This window comes from Rhodofomes roseus (assembly GCF_022264815.1).
Source record: "Rhodofomes roseus strain CIRM-BRFM 1785 chromosome Unknown C8Q71scaffold_7, whole genome shotgun sequence".
Classification (NCBI taxonomy): Eukaryota; Fungi; Basidiomycota; class Agaricomycetes; order Polyporales; family Fomitopsidaceae; genus Rhodofomes; species Rhodofomes roseus.
The window spans coordinates 13,570-30,329 of NW_025952963.1; the positions used below are offsets into that span (position 1 = coordinate 13,570).

At 55.9% G+C, this 16,760-nt stretch overlaps 5 protein-coding genes across 5 annotated transcripts; 4 read left to right on the plus strand and 1 right to left on the minus strand.

Annotated features, from left to right (window-relative positions):
• Positions 1-111: 111 nt before the first annotated feature.
• C8Q71DRAFT_856183 (uncharacterized protein) lies at positions 112-3,765 on the minus strand (the record flags this gene model as incomplete). Its single annotated transcript, XM_047927268.1, has 9 exons — positions 112-380; positions 432-1,195; positions 1,249-1,360; positions 1,411-1,602; positions 1,655-2,195; positions 2,259-2,421; positions 2,471-2,652; positions 2,713-3,456; positions 3,505-3,765. 9 exons carry the CDS (start codon positions 3,763-3,765, stop codon positions 112-114), a joined length of 3,228 nt encoding a protein of 1,075 aa, XP_047780134.1.
• A 1,084-nt stretch (positions 3,766-4,849) lies between these two features.
• Positions 4,850-7,347, plus strand: C8Q71DRAFT_750079 (uncharacterized protein; the record flags this gene model as incomplete). Its single annotated transcript, XM_047923239.1, has 6 exons — positions 4,850-4,944; positions 4,993-5,126; positions 5,182-5,358; positions 5,413-6,453; positions 6,510-6,688; positions 6,740-7,347. The coding sequence occupies 6 exons, from the start codon at positions 4,850-4,852 to the stop codon at positions 7,271-7,273; spliced, it is 2,160 nt and encodes a 719-aa protein (XP_047780135.1). The 3' UTR covers positions 7,274-7,347.
• A 3,931-nt stretch (positions 7,348-11,278) lies between these two features.
• Positions 11,279-12,380, plus strand: C8Q71DRAFT_704950 (uncharacterized protein; the record flags this gene model as incomplete). The annotated part of the gene is made up of 2 exons (XM_047920420.1): positions 11,279-11,956; positions 11,994-12,380. Coding segments are annotated over 2 exons (1,065 nt in total), but the record flags the coding sequence as incomplete, so codon positions are not given.
• A 1,061-nt stretch (positions 12,381-13,441) lies between these two features.
• C8Q71DRAFT_795769 (general stress protein 39) lies at positions 13,442-14,247 on the plus strand (the record flags this gene model as incomplete). The annotated part of the gene is made up of 4 exons (XM_047925627.1): positions 13,442-13,629; positions 13,656-13,790; positions 13,828-14,072; positions 14,099-14,247. 4 exons carry the CDS (start codon positions 13,442-13,444, stop codon positions 14,245-14,247), a joined length of 717 nt encoding a protein of 238 aa, XP_047780137.1.
• Positions 14,248-14,809: 562 nt separating this feature from the next.
• Positions 14,810-15,586, plus strand: C8Q71DRAFT_856188 (uncharacterized protein; the record flags this gene model as incomplete). Its single annotated transcript, XM_047927269.1, has 2 exons — positions 14,810-14,920; positions 14,981-15,586. The coding sequence occupies 2 exons, from the start codon at positions 14,810-14,812 to the stop codon at positions 15,584-15,586; spliced, it is 717 nt and encodes a 238-aa protein (XP_047780138.1).
• Positions 15,587-16,760: the final 1,174 nt, after the last annotated feature.

Consider the following 16,760-nt stretch of genomic DNA (forward strand, 5'->3'; position numbering starts at 1 on the left):
ACAACTACATGCCCTCTGGCTGAGAGTAAATTCCCTTCAAGCTGGTCTACGCCTCAAACAAACAGGTATAGGGGCATACAAATTGACTCGTCACAGCCTCCTACGCAGTAATCACTCCAGGGGGTTCTGCTCAACATAGAGCTCTGTATAGGACGACTGTGCGTCTGCAGCAAGTGACGCATAAGTGTTGGCAGTTTGACGACAGTGCTCAGCGTATCCAGGCCATGCTTCGCCTGGACCAGTGGTAGCCATGGCAAGCCAACGATCCTGCTCGTAATCGAAGTACAATTTTGTTGATTGCAACTCGCGCTTGAGAATCGCCGACTCTTCCATTGCCCGGTCAAGCCGTGACCGAGCTCGGAACCAATGAACCCGGTGGACTATTGGAGGGATTGAGGACACAATGTTGCACAAGCGATGGGCAGACGCACCGAAGAGCATGTGCTCATCGTCATCCATGTCTTGTTGAACATTGACTGTCCAGATCCACGGCAGGGTGGCATGCCGTTGGCCGCGTGCATTTGGTTCGGCAATTGCGGTGCTGACCTTGAGATCGGCGGGTCTGAGACGTTTGTATATCCTGCGTGCTTCCCTGCTCATATTGAGCCGCACCAATGCTGACCTTGCACTGCGATACACCGCGCCATACCGTTGAATCTCCCTTGTGATTTTCTCAAGTCCGGCATAGGCCCGTGTCTTTCGCTGCTGTGATCCACGAGATGGACGGATACGGTGGCGGAAATGAAAGGACTTTTCGCTGAGCAATACCCGCAGTCGGTGCAGAGCATCATTCGCTTGGCCCCGGCGTAGAGTTCGCTCGCGACGGGCCAACCGCCTCAGGCTTCGGTCATTTGTCATCATCTCTGGAGATGCATTCGAGGGCAGATTTAGGACCACGTGCTCGGACGCATCAGGTGCAAATGGTCCTCGTAGCCTCCGACCAGCAAGGGGATTCGGTCGGTCGCCTATTGGTGTTGCACGCGAAGACCCATCATCAGCATCTACGTCCTCCCATTCGTCTTCCGGTGTCTCATGCCGAATAACGTCCCAGTTGAATGCGCGCGCAATGCGGTTGGCTCGGGAATTGAAACGGGCGATGCTCTTTTCCAGGGCCTTACGACGTTTTGCTAGTTTAATCCTGGTAGCGCTCGTCGCATTTGTTCCATGCCGCATGGTATCCTGCCGCAAGAAAATCCTGTATAAAACAGTCAGTCCCTTCTGGCATGGCCATCACGCCGTTGTACGTACTGCGCTTCCTCAATTTTAAGGCCGTCCGCGAGCCAATCTGCGGTTCCAATTGGAGTGCCATCATTTCCTTCCGCAGTGGTCAGCCTTAGCTGCAGACTGGCCTTCGACGGAGCTGCGCATAAATAAGCTTACAGGCTCTGGACTACAAAATAACCTGCTAACCTGTCTGCTCGGGAATCATGAAAATGTCCATGGCCCGGACATCTTGCAATCTCTGCTCCTGGGCCCCGCGAAGCACCCGGCGCCATTGTACAAGTACATCAGTGCTTATTCCTGATTCCTGGGCATCCAAAGCTTCTCGCATCTTCAGCAACAGCGGTCGATTTGCCTGTATGCGCCTCCGTAGTAGGGCCACTACAACAGACAGTCAAAAGTGTAACACATCTGTACAGCGTGGGATGCTCACCCATAGTTATCATCTTCTTGTAGTTCCAGTCATTCATGTGCCGGTCTAGTGTCTCCTGGCGATTGGATGACGACATTGATCGAGTAGTTCCTGAAATACGATTCAGGGACGCCCACATCGTCTCCAGAATCTCGCCGTCAACATTTCCAGCACCAGCCATGAATGTGGGCGAATACCGGACCTCGCAGGTGTCCTGGTGACCATGAACATGGAACAGGCCTATTCCTTTCCACAGCGTCAGGTCGTGTGGCATTGAGATATGCGGGCTGTCAGTGAATCGCTTCCGAATGTGAACGCCGTATTGACACATAATGTCATACAGCACAACCACCGGCTGTTTCTCGTGTGCCCTGTACTTCATCGCATTGGACAATGAGTAGTCCATGTTCATTTGCCGTTCGCCTTTCTGGAAATTCACAACCGAATGGGGTACGAAACACCCGTGGCGCGAGCAGGCAGTTGCACCAATACCGGTGACCGCCAGCTTGTGTCGATCGGCGTTTGCTTGTGAGACTGCCTTGTGGTCATTACATGTGGACCGCTGTTGACAGCAGATTTATCGCTTTTGGTCCAAGCTGCGATGTGTCATGGATTGCCTGCTCACCATTTTGATATCCTTTGCCACCTTGAGATGCTCTTGGTACGGCCCGTCGTTTACCAGAAACATCTTGCCCGGCATCATTGGTACGTCATTTGCAGGTCGTCGCATTTTCATTTGCTCCGCTGAGAAGTTACCATCCATGACATAGCTCCGAGCGTATAAGTATCTGATCGCCGTCAGTGCATGCGCTATCAGTATGCCAATGCCAAACACACGTCTTTGGATCTTCTTGCCACTGCCCATCGATATTTATCCCGGGCTGTGGACATGCAACACAGAAGTAGCCGAGGTCACCGTCACCGGGTGTGCCGCGACCTTCCGGGCCAAATCCAAATGTCTTTTTTGCTTGGAGGAGCGCCCATTCACGCGTGACACGCATGAACTCGAGATATCGGTCCTTAAACGGTTCGCGTGAATACAAAGGGGTCTTTCAACAACGCACTCGGCGAGTACGCACCGGCACTAGATGTGGAAACGCCGGATTCGTTAATCGACGCAGCCGTCGATAATAGTTCATTGCGTTTGTATTGCACTCGACATTGGTCATCAAGTAGTCGTCCAGTACGCGGAACGTGAAACACGACTTCGGTGCACGCTGACTTGCAGGGAAGAGACCCGCTGCTAGTAGCTGCGCTTTCCACCCCTGCCGAGAAGGGCACCCGCACCACCTGACAGGTAGGAAGTGAACGCCGGACGTGTCTACAATTGTCATCATGGCATGAGGAGGCTTTGGCGGACTGTCAGCAGCACGAAGGGGATCGTCGCCGGCCCCGCCATTTCGCTCCTCATCCTCCCAGGTGTCCTCTGTGTCATCTACCTCCTCATCATCATCGTCATCGTCAAGAATGTCGTGGATATCCGCCGGCGGCCGCCCAGATGGTACCGGACACCGCCCACCATGATGTCCCAGCTCGACGCAAACGCCAACGTCTCGCAGCCAAGAACTCGTCCAGCAGCCCTTCGTGTCCCACACCTCAATACGATGGAAAGGGTCTCGGCTGTGTCTGTCGAGGCAGCACGATGTGCAGTACACCGGTGACCCAAGACAACCAGTGCACTTCCAACGCCCTCCGCTGCCGTGGCACTCCATGCATTGGTATGAGCCGTCGGCGGTCGTGGTTGGCGGCACCGAGGAGGCGTAAATGCTTCTCAGGTACTCGGTCTGATATGGTAGCCATTCACGAAGCATTTCGGGTTGTGTCTATGTGGATGTCAACCGTCATATCCCAAGGATCGTCACGAAACACACCTTCGGCGCCGGTATCTGAAGTGATTCAAGGGCATCAACTGACAGTAGGTCAATCACGGGTGGTGCATCCTCCGAACGGTTCGGGGGATGGGTCGTTTTGGAGGACGGCTGCGGCGCGCGTCTGGGCGTGCTAGGAGGTGTATCAGACCTCTCCCGATGCACAGACACCAGTCGGCCCCTTGTCCCTCTCGTCGTGACCGATCGTTTGATGATAACCTCGGCCACTTTTGGAGAGCTTGTGTGCAGTTTAATGCGCGCCATGTTTGCTTTGTGTCGAGTGTGCTTTCGAAGCGGGAGGTAACTGTGCTGCACCGTCGTCGACGAGCTGTACACACTACAACTGCCCGGGCAACTCCATCCGACTGCACCGGTATCACCACGAGCCGGAGGCCACTTTGTGTCGGAGTTCCCTGATCCATCTCATGCGGTTTCATACCGTGCTTGGCACCGGGCTCCATAATGAAGGGGGCCGTAGGCAAGCACACCTTGTTGAGGTTTCAGGCCAATCATGACATGAGGCTAGATTGCCGGGGTACGCAGCCGAATTATCCGTCGTACCCGTACCATTCCAGACAAGCCACCCGTCGCCTGATCAAACCGGAAGAATTCTGTGAAGGATAAAAGTGACTGCGCTGATGGTAAAGAAGGTGTGATGTAGTGAAATGTGAATAGATGCCAATGCGACAGCTGGCCAGCAATCTAGCTTGGTTGGCACGTCCTTGCCTTCAGCTCCCACATTGTTGTTGTATCTCTGGGCGGCCGGCACGCTCTTATTGGTCACCATCGACCATGGCACGTCCCAAGAAGGATCGCTGGAGGAAAGCGGACAGCCGGATTCTTAGGTCCCACTTGGAGGCCTGGAGGGATGCTGTGGATGACCAGGAGACAAGGGATGAAGAGGTGGCAGCTGCGGTGAGAGAGCTGGAACGGGAAAAAGGGATAGTCTTTGACGAAGCATGGAAAGAGGTGCGAGTGATGTTCCTCGATTACATTTTTGCTGATAATGCAGGGCCAGCGAGTCCGGAAGTGGTTTTACGAGCGACGTCCGGATGGCGAGAAACGCAAGAAGCCAATGTTTAAGGTTGGTAAGAGGGTGACGTGGCAGATGGTGCTGGCTCGGGAGGAGAAGGAGGCTCTGGAGGCACGGATTTCTGAGATTGGGGATGGAATGGAACGTGAACGTAAGCAGTATCCTGCCATTTACCAGAAAGCACTTTCGGCGCTGTCCCGAGATGTTTTGGAGGAGGACCGTGCTCGGTACGAGCAAATTGCGGAGAAGTGGAACAAGAAGGGCAGTCCCCGGGACGTACAGCTGAAGAACATTGCCAACAAACTCGACGGGTGGATGGAAGACTTTGAGAGGCAGATATGGAAGCTCACCGGGGTGAGACTATTCGTATTCGCCGCGTTCATGGGATCTGAAAAGCCGACCGTGACATGGTGCGTCGGGCTGAAATTGGAGCATCACCGTGTACTAACAAATTACAGCTTTGATCACAACGACAAGTTTGGTGCGGAGGCTCGAACAGGCGAACCGTGCATGCGCTTTGTGGACCGTCATCCAAAGTTCAAGGAAGGTCACACCTACGACTTCTTTGTGGAGTATGCCGAGTATGCGTTTGGTGAATACGTTCCGGCTGTATTGATGTGTTCCGATGCTAAATGCTTATGGATCAGACACTAAACCGCTCGAAGCAGACGAGGCAGCCTCAGAGGAAGAGGCGGTGCCGGGCGAGCCGGAACTGGCCTTTGATGACGAGAATTATCCGCTGCTGCCAGATCCCGGGGACCCGTGCTTTGCAAAATTGGGTCAACGGCGACGGTTTATCAAGCAGTTTGTGCGGGTTACCTATGGTAGGCCCACCGTTATCCCAGGACATTATAAATCACTCACAAACGGCGTTTCAGAACGATATGTTGGCCGCTCGGCCAGGGTTCCGTGGCTTGCGCTCGCTACCAACTCCAACGACTACATCGACCCAGTATATCTCCCCGAAGACATCATCCTTCGTGATCCCGAGAAGCTACGGCAGGACGAGATTGGGGCCCTCATCCGTCATTGGCGCACGCGGCAGCAGGACGAATTTCCGGTGTTTCGCTTTAGGGCGTACCGAAACGGCGAGGGCATCGCTCAGGAACGCATCATCCTCCCTTTTCCGCCGCCAAGTCCGCCACGGCCTCAGCGGCGCCGGGAACGAGCACAGCCCAGCCCACCTGTCGCCGGCCCTTCCCGAGTCCCGAGACAGCAGCGCCAGTCCAAAACGGGTCCATCCGGGCGGCGGTTGGAATCGTCAACCTCTGGGAGTGAATCTTCCGAGCCCCGGCACGCTGTCCAAATGACTCGACTCCGAGAACAGGACCGGTCCAGCAGTTCGAGTAGCAGTGAATCACGCACCAGCAATGGGTCCGAATCGAGCAGTGATACCAGCAAGTTAAATGATGACGACGCCGACGACGATGACAATGGAGACACGACTGGGCCTGAGGACGGGGATGATCATGATGAAGATGAGGATCGTCCGTCGTCCCGTTCTCTGATTCCTGCCCGAGAAAAGGGTAAGGGTAAGGCCGAGGACGACGATGATGAGGAGGAGAATGATTCATCGCCCCGCCGTCGGATTCCTGCTAAGAAGAAGGGCAAGCACAAGGACGAGGAAGAGGATGATGGGGAGCAGGATCCTCCGGCTTCCAGTCGGCGCATCAACGCGCGGAAGAAGGGGAAGGGCAGGGCTGAGGAAGAGGAAGATGACGACGAGGATGCCCAGTCGTCCTCTGGTCGAACTTCGGCGAAGAAGCGCGGAAAAGGGAAGGCCGCCGACGCACCTCCTCCTCGTACCTACGCCACCAGGGAGAAGCCGGGTCCGGCTGGTATCGTGCGCCGCAAGGAGACTGGTAGCGCGATGACTGGCACCTCAGACGGTCAATCTAGGGCTGTAGGCCGGAGCAATCGTACGTATCTCGTCTCCAGTGTAGCTTTGCCTGGCCGTTCTGACTTCATAAAACAGGACAGGAACAGAGGTCTGTCGCGGGAACATCCAACCGCTCGAATCAACGCAGGCCCAGAACACCGGATAATTGGAGCCCGGCAGAGGTGGGAGCGACTTTCGAGGCGCGACAGGCGTTTCTGCTCGAGCTAAGCAGACATCCAACTTTCAAACAGATGGTTGCTGCAATCCCGAACTTGGTACGTCCTGATCCATCTCTCGTTTCAACTCTAATTTGCTTTCAATGCCAGCCGGAAGTTGGATCCTGGAAGTCGGCGCCGAAGTTCGAATGGGCAACGTGGTCATACCCAGAGGCTTACTGCAACAGGGCCATTCATCAAGAGAAGGTGCTGCTGAAGGTCTTTCGGGGGTGGCTCACAAGACACCGGACAAATCTCGATACCAACACCATGGGCCGGGAAGACGCACAGGCCATGGCGTTGGCGATTGGCATGCTAGCTAGAGATGTTGAGGAGCACTACGACGCGAGGGTACAGCTCAGATACGAAGCAGACCACGTGAAGACCACGAAGCTGCCGGAAACCTTTGTCGAGACGGACCTCATCCCACGGTGTGCCGACATACTCCAGCGGTGGCAGGACGTGGCCGCTATGAATGAAAACGGAAAACGAACGCGGACCGAGACAGCAATGGAGAATGCACCAGCGACCGGCTCGCAGCGCCGGAAATTGAACACCGAGAATACGGGCGCCGAGACCAGGGAGGTTAAGAAGCCGGTAAAGAGGGTGCCGAAGGGATCTCATCGTGGCAAGAAGAGGGGCTAGATGTTGATACATGTACTATTGACACCGCACGAATTGAAGTTCGCACTTCCCGCGCAATTAATGATTTCCACACATTTTGTGCCTAAACTTTGGAGGCTGGCCGGCTGCACAGGGCTTACCATCAGTGCATGATCAGGGCATCAGGGAGGCGATGACCCTGCGAGCGTCATACGAAGACAGCCATGATAAATTGTCAACAAAGACAAGCCAGTGCCCACACTGTCTGTACATTCGCACCTCGGCGCCGCACCCAACCCAACCCTCGGCGCCGCACTCATTCGAATCCCCGGCGCCGCACCCAACCCAACCCTCGGCGCCGCACTCATTCGAATCCCCGGCGCCGCACCCAACCCAACCCTCGGCGCCGCACCCAACTCAGCCTGCGGCGCCGCACTCATTCGAACCCCCGGCGCCGCACCCAACCCAACCCTCGGCGCCGCACTCATTCGAATCCCCGGCGCCGCACCCAACTCAGCCTGCGGCGCCGCACTCATTCGAATCCCCGGCGCCGCACCCAACCCAACCCTCGGCGCCGCACTCATTCGAACCCTCGGCGCCGCACTCAACTCAACCCGCGGCGCCGCACTCATTCGAACCCCCGGCGCCGCACTCATTCGAATCCCCGGCGCCGCACCCAACCCAACCCTCGGCGCCGCACTCATTCAAATCCCCGGCGCCGCACCCAACCCAACCCTCGGCGCCGCACCCAACTCAGCCTGCGGCGCCGCACTCATTCGAACCCCCGGCGCCGCACCCAACCCAACCCTCGGCGCCGCACTCATTCAAATCCCCGGCGCCGCACCCAACCCAACCCTCGGCGCCGCACCCAACTCAGCCTGCGGCGCCGCACTCATTCGAACCCCCGGCGCCGCACCCAACCCAATCCCCGGCGCCGCACCCAACTCAGCCTGCGGCGCCGCACTCATTCGAATCCCCGGCCCAACCCAACCCTCGGCGCCGCACCCAACTCAGCCTGCGGCGCCGCACTCATTCGAACCCCCGGCGCCGCACCCAACCCAATCCCCGGCGCCGCACCCAACTCAGCCTGCGGCGCCGCACTCATTCGAATCCCCGGCGCCGCACCCAACCCAACCCTCGGCGCCGCACTCATTCGAACCCTCGGCGCCGCACTCAACTCAACCCGCGGCGCCGCACTCATTCGAACCCCCGGCGCCGCACTCATTCGAATCCCCGGCGCCGCACCCAACTCAGCCTGCGGCGCCGCACTCATTCGAATCCCCGGCGCCGCACTCAACTCAACCTGCGGCGCCGCACTCATTCGAATCCCCGGCGCCGCACTCAACTCAACCCTCGGCGCCGAGCATGCAGCAACCCTCGGCGCCGGACACTCACCAACCTTCGGCGCCGAGACGTAATAATTAGTCGGCCCTGCTTCAACATCTATACTTTGTTATCATGCCCAATGAGTTGACTGCCATAGCGTATATAGATGGCGGAATGTATTACAAAGAAATGTCATAGCTGACGCCACGTAAGCGGCGGTGCTTCGGCCCAAGTCAAAACATCCCGGCGAGCATAATACACCACGCAGACCCGTTCACTCCTGCTAAGGGGAACTTGATGGGGAAGTACGGCTCCGGAAAATGCCATTACTGTGCCGCCACTGTAACGGAACGAGGTCCCGATTGTTGGAACGTGCAGTAGAAGGTCTGTATCGCCCCGGAGGGTCAACAGGACATCGTAACCCTCCTTCGGGGAGAGGGAATCTCTGTGGAATGGAGTAGCCCGATTGGTGATAACCGATAGAGCATTGAATGGGATGTTCCAGTTGCGGAGGACAGGCGCACAGTCGCCGATCGCATGGAGCTTGTACGTTGATAAGAAGCCGCTTTGATAGAGGACGGGATTCATGATCTGTGTCATAGCGGAGATGACCAGGTGCGGTTCACGCAGCGAGCGGAGCCACTGGTGCCCTGTCGACTGAGCTGATTTGAGCGTCATCGACACCTCCGGCATCCTGCCCCCACCCTGCAGTATGTTCAGCACATCGTGGGGATCATACAATGCAGCATGCATACCGTCTGTCCCCGCTGAAACCATCCCGGCGACATGGAGATACACCCCGGATGCAGACTGTGATCAGGCTGTTGTGGTAGAAAGTTCCGGGCCTGGTTTCTCCACGACGTTCCCGGCCTAGAATTTGGGGGATTGGCCCGGAACAGATTATTTATGCCCGCCGTCTCGTTCCACATGAGGTCCTGGGTGAGACCATCAGTCTTGAGTCATTCAATGACCACAACATATTACCTCGTATTCGGTGCTCAGCACATTGGGCAGGTACCAGAGAATTATACGGCCGGCACTGTCCACTACAATCGCCGGCGCGATTTGAATTCTCATGGGAGTGCTGCAGTCTTCCACACGAACCGGCGGGCACGTCGCGTCCCAGGGAGCCACGACTTGTCAACAATGAGCAAACATGATTAACAAAAGTGAATTGGTGATTGGCCCACTCTGGTTACACCGGGCCTCTGCCAATCTTTTTCCAGCAACTCTCGCTTGATGTGACAGTGCCCGCGGGATGCGGGGATTGATAAGCGGCGGCATTGAGTTCATATCCTGCCTAGCATTGACGTGGTAGTGATAGGTGCGGCTGACATAGTCGTTGACCTCATCAAAATTGGACATGATGGTTGCTGTGAAAGGTGTCGCCGTGTACAGTCATTCTCAGTTCTGGGAGCCTCATGTAGAACTGTACAGTTCCACTAACACGATCAAACATGAACATGTGGACACCATGAGGATACCTGCAGGCAGCCATGTGTTCTCTAGCTGATGGTTATGGTTAGGGCCTAATTTTATGGCTTCAATGGGAGCAGCACATTAGCATATGCATTACATGACATTACTGCCATGATAGTGCAGTACCACTTGCACAGGGTGAAGCAGCTCTATTTTCCTTCATTTGAACGAATCAAAGACAACTGCCAAATAGGCTTCATCAGTGGGCTAGGCGTTGGCCGTGCCATCAAGAACAACAAGAAGTAAGCACCAGCCGGTCCTATTCCTATGAGATCTAACGTCGCCGGCCGGTTCCATTTCAGTCATGTGTAGTGGGACCGGCCGCAGCGTTGTGGATAAGTGGGGCTACGGCCCGGCCGGTCGTGCCAGAGCCTTGAAAAACACATTTGATTGTATCGTTTCCAAAGCTGGAATATACATTCGGCCGGATGGATTTAGTGGGGTACAACGGGTACCGGCTGAGCTGTATTGAAAGACCGGGTTTCGATCGGCCGGTTGGGAAGCTACAGGCTGAGGCACATGGCGGCCGGTTCTTTAAACTATATGGAATGTGATACCGACCGCTCCGCTGCAATTGTCTTATACAGAGTTGAATGTATCACTATCAATGTCGTCAGAGAAACCGGCCGGTGAATGTTTGATAAACAAATTCAACTCCGGCCGCTGTGTTAGCCGTGGCGAGCGTTAACAGCGGCCGACACGGGCACTGCAATGCTTTCTTTTGCAGGCCAATCTGCAAAAGATGTTGACATGTACAATTGGTCGAAGGTGTGACAAAACGATGCACAGCCGCCGGCCGCCTAGGCCACAACGCTGCGCCTCAAGGGCGGCCGCTGTGTGAATAGCGTGCTGCAAACGAAGCGTCCGGTTGATGTCATAAAGTACGCAGTGGAATAATACACCGGCGGTATCAATGTTGACGGGCGGTACGTATTCGGCCGTAATGCTAGTGAAATACAGTACGCTCTCCGGCCGCGCCGGGTTGTACACTACAATGTTTTATATTTGCGCCTGCTAGTATATGCTGGGTTTCCACAATTCACATCCGGCCGGCTCGCTTTACAACATATGATCCGACAATCGGCCGCCGCAATAGGAACCACAGGCCAGCATGCCCGCCCGCCCGGCTTCCGGCGCTCACTTCCGTTCCACCGGCCGACGTCGGGTTTCCGTTGACGACGGGGAATATGCAGCCCGGGTGTACCGTTAGGAACGTAAAAGTACACTCATTGGGCTCCCCGCTTCCATGCCAACAAAGGGATATTCGAGGTTCTGGGTATTCGCGAGCATTTCAATTTCCCAAAATTACATTCCCTTCAGCATTATGTGTCAGGCATCCGACTATTTGGCACGGCAGATGGCACGAATACCGCGCAGTCCGAGCATTTGCACATTACCCTCGCAAAAGATCCATGGCGCAAATCGAACCGAAAGGATGAATACCCCCAGATGACGAACACCGTGGTTCGTCTCGAGCAAATTCACGCGCACGCACTCTATGTCCAATGGCGGCTCGACGGCCGACCCGATATTTCCTCTGAACCCACTCGCATACCCCATAAGCCACATCATCACGTCACCCGTCATCCCACATGCACCTCTGTACCCTTCGCCAAGGTCGAGTCGCGCTACAGTGCCTCCGATTTTGCGCGCACTTTAAAGGAGTTCATTATCGGTCATAAACATCCGGAACTCTCGGGCCGCGAGTTCGCGGACACCATGTCGTTATACACCCTCCCTTTCCGCGCTGTCTCGGTCTGGCACAAGGTAAAGTTTTGGAATCAAGATGCCTTCCAGCGTCAGAACGCACCAGAGACCTTGGATGCCATTCATGCTCGCCCAGGCTACCGCGACTCGCAAGGAAGAGCGGTTGGCGGGCGGTTTGACACCGCCCTGGTTGATGAGCGAGGTGGTGGCCATGTTGGAGTCGCTGGTAAGCACAGGTCAAACATGTTAGGCGGGTTCACAGACTGACCGAGGCTTAGGATACCGCGTTGGACAGGTCCGCGTCATATTCAGCCTGTCAAAGAAGGCTCATCAGATGGTATTCAAGGACGATCCCGACGCACCTTCGCACCTTGTCTACTTAGAGTGGTTCAGCCGCTTCAAACCCCAACCTGAGGCCAACCATCTATTCTATCGCGTTCAGCGATCGCATACACACGACGGTTTTCGAGTTGCGGCGATCGTACCATTACAGAGCCTTCAACGGAGTGTACATCTCATCCCGAAATTCGGGGCAGAGAAACCACCTGAATGGACCAGCGAGAATGTTCTCGACCTTTGTGACACCTTCTACGCCAATTCGTTTACGGATAGGCACACTTACATTACTGTTGTATAGTCGTAGATGTCGACTATAGCATCCCGGGAGCTGGACTTGGTACTACTAGGCTGAATTGAAACGATGCTCTCCGGGCGCATAAGCGCCCGCGTTAACGAACCTCCCCACTTCAGCGTGGATGATTAGGCGTCGAAACTTGAGATACTGAGAGTACATACCTGACATGAGAGGATCGTGCAAAGAAATAACTTCGGGAACTACAGCTGCTGGCAAAAGTTCAATAGTCGTGCTGAGACCGCGTCCGGCGCTTACCAAGTTCGGCGCGTGTATCACACACTGCGCGCGGACAGCTGCTCACGACTTACCGCCACCATCCTTCTCCAATATCCCATTCCATGGCTTCAACACCCCGCCCTCTCTCGACCCCATGGCAGTCACTCACCTCTCTAAGGCTCAACTGTTCAAATCGTCTTTAAGAGCAGGGCAGGCAGCGCGCGAAAGTACGACACCCCTCGGAGACCTGCGGCGATGACATCTGAGCATGGCGGAGGGCATGGACGACTCTGACACCAGTTAAGTCCTTAGCATCCTTGTTTTATGACAAGCCTCGGAGTGTATGAGAGTGCCGGCACGCCACACATGAGTGCATGATCTTTGCCTGAGGTCTGGGCCCGGGCTCGCTGTCGTGTGCACAGACCAGTCTCTGCAGGCCTGCGTCGATGCATGCGTTGGGCGTCGACCCGGGTGAGGCATCCGCGACCTGCAGAACAGTGTCATGGTGTCTGCAAGCGATGAGCTGGCCGGACTTCATTGTCGGCGAGAGTATGGCCCAACCTCTGCCTAAGGCAGGGCTAACCGTCGTCGGCCGCCGTTCATGTCGACCAACCTCTGCAGACCCGCGTCGATGTGCGCGTTGGGGATCGGCCCGGGTGAAGCATCCGCGGTCTGCAGAAGAGTGCCAAGTCGCCTCCAGGATCCTACCTAAGTTATGTCGTGTGCATGCCCACTGCTTCGTCCATAGCCTACGCCTGCCCCTACATACATCATGCTGATTCACAGGCTTGACATCGCAGCTCCTCTCATTTCATTCATCACAGCCACAACCCCGATCTAGACCCAACATGGCACATGAAGGAACGACGCCAAAGCAGAAGGTCCCCGCACAATTGCCGGGCCTGCCTGGCCTTCAGAAAGGCACGACGCTCGACTTGTTTGACACCTCGCTAGACACGGGCTCCAGACGAAAAGGGTACGTCGGCATAGGCAAGCGGCGTGGCAAGAAAGTTGCCAGGCTGATCACAGTTGGTCAGTGAGTCTCCGCGTCACCGACCGCAGACACCACGCTGACCCGCCAACCGCCAATTCAGGTATTGGGCATGCAGATGCGATCCTCTTTGCGCGCCAAGACGGTGACGTGACCATCGTGCACCTGCCCGCGGAGCAGAAGGACGCGGAGGATGCCTGCGCGCAGTCCACTGGCAGCACAAGGAGCAGCGCACTCTCTCAGTCGCGGACGGCCTCGAGGGCTTCCGGGCACGCACGCGATGGTTGACGCGGACCTGCGCGTGTCCGGGCGGCTTGACGTGCTCGTGAACAACACGCCCAAGCAGGTGATCACCAAGGACCTCGCTGAGAATAATCTCAACACGGTCGACAGCACATTCCAGAGCAACATCATCAAGATGTTCGCCCTCGCGAAGACCATGAGTCTCCCTCTACTTGGCATCTTGATTTGCTCGCTGACCCTCGCCTGTAGCGGGTCAACGCCGTTGCCCCAGGCCCCGTGCACACGCCCCTGCAGCCTGCGCCGCGGTCGGTAGACAAGATGGAGGGGTTCGGCGACGATCGCGCCGACATCTTCGTGGCGTCCGCGGAGGCAGAACTGCACTCCGGCCAGATCATGCACCCATACCCACTTGGGGATTAGGCAAGTGCGCGGCCAGGAGTACCACCTCCGCGCCTTTGGTAATGTCGAACGCGCCCTGGGCCGAATGATGGCGTATTCCTACCTTCCTGTTTGCAGTATCAGCCCCAAAGCTTGCTGCCCGACTCCCTCGCTCTACCTTCCTCGCGCCCGGAGGAACAGGGTGCGGATGGAGAGCGAAGCCGGCGGTCATTCGCCACGGCCACGGAGTCTCCCCTCCTCCGGCAAACTATCGTGAGAGGGTTGTACCGAGCTATGCCGACTCACACTCTAGCACTCGGCCGCCATGCCCATGAACCGCCTATTCTGTAGTTGTAGCTTTCTTCCGGCCTGAGCCCGAATAATAGGGAAGGGACTTCGAATATAACTCCCATGTGATGACTACTAGTTTAGAAATGGTTCGAATGGATTCATTCGTCCAATACATCCTCAATCTTAGCACTGTTGCACGACTCCGATTGGAGGTGTTCAAGTGTGCAGGTCCAAGGCCATTGAACGGCGTGGGAGAATTGGTGCGATCATTAGACTTGAAGCTTGAGACGTGGACGCAGCGACCTCTACGCTCATGACCCACGTCCCACTGGCTACAGCGGTGGACATCCGCCATGTCTACTCAGAAGACACGCATACCATTACGCTGCTCATACTGCCAGGAGGGCCTGGGCCAATCAACCTCGTATGTGGTCAATAATTCTCAGGCTCACTTGCGATCAAAGTGCCCATCCGGATGTTACAGACTTTGAACCTCTGTCGCCACAACACGACTTTGAATACGGACGAACACGCCGTGACCTCTCTCATACCCAGCCAGAGCCGAATTCGACGCAATCGGGCTTTCTCAGACACTGCCACCGTTCCCGATTCCGAACCTCCAGAGTACCCGCTCTCGGAGACGCAGGCTCTCGTCACAGTCCCCATCATGGCTGATTCTGATGCACTGGCACCCCTACCCACGCCTTGCGCAATGCGAACCTTCTCAAATGCAACAACCGAACCGGATTCCGAGCGAGCTCGGGAACCCATCACATTCCGGGGTCACCGAGTCACTGGCACGCGGACGCTCTCTCCGGTGGCGATAACGGGGCCCGAATCAGAACCTGCAGCGTCCCCAGCTTCGAAAATATCAGACCAGCTTGCTCCGTCTGGCTCGCTCGGGCTCGGGATCAATCCACCGCGCGCGTCGTCGTCCGACGCCTCCGAGTCCTCCGTTCCCAATCGCACGGACTGGCCGCTTGACTCGCAAGGCCTCCCGACTACCCAGGCGATGTACGAGATGTTCGGGGTGCCATGGCCCCCTCCGATGGAGGACGGTGGGATGAGCGACGGTTGGGATGATGGGTAGCAGGAGGATGGGTGGGTGGGTGGACACACAGGCACAACCTGTTAGTCGAACAATGAATATATTCACGGCACCGTCGATGAGCCATTTACACACACTTACGCTGCTTGACACTGAATTCAATTGCGCCGCCACGGACGACTCAATCTGCAAACGCCAGCGATGACTCAATGAAGGTAACCGTATTCCCCGGCTTCCCTGTGACATTGCACGACGGTGAGCATCTGGACTGCAGTTGTATACATGTACGGTTGTGTATTATATAGAATAGTATATTGGTATGCTATCAGATCAATGCCACTGAGATGTATAATATTTCTCGCTTCATACTAACAGGGTAACATTTTTGGCCTGCATTCGTGAGGCTTTCACACCAATTTACAAACCGTTCACGATGAGAGGCGCGCCACAGCGATTTGGCGCCAATTTGCGCCACATTCGCGTAGGGGGGTTTTCCTGATGATATACGGGGTTTGGGCGGTACTTATTCTGGCAAGGACGAGCTTGTGGTCTGTCGGGACGGCTGTTGGTTTAATGAGCCATAGTTGTGAGGATCTCAGGATGTCTTCCGTCACGTATATGCGGTCGAGTCGCGACTTCGAGTCGGAAGCGCGTTGCGGGTAGGTGTAGTCGCGTCGGCTCGGTTCTGACGTTCTCCAGCCATCCCTAAGTTGTAGATCCATGAGGAGCATGCGTAAAGCTGTCGACGCTCCCGCGTTGTCTTCGCGAGGCGGTAGGCGGTCGATTGTGTCTTCCGTGATATTAAAGTCTCCCATGATCACGTCGGGTCTGTTCTGGCGGTGCCTATCGTAGTAGTCCGCGAGGGTGGTCCAGAACTCTTTGTTCCTCGTTGGATCGTTTGGTGCATATACGTTAAGGATGGTAATGTTCTGGTCTTTGTGCCATCTAGTCGTTATGGACTGTGCTCGTCCAGGTATGATGTACTTCACTGTTACCGTTGATACATCTACAAGTTCTCTGTTCAATATGAATGCGGTTCCTTGCGTTCCATCATTATCCGAGTTCCCGGTGAATACACGCATGCAACGGCCATACAAGGCATGTATGCTATCGACTACTTCAGTGTTCAGGTGAGACTCTTGTATCGCGACAATGCCTATCTTGTCCTCACGCAACAATTGGTTTACTGCGTTCCACTTGTTGTTCAAGCTGCCGG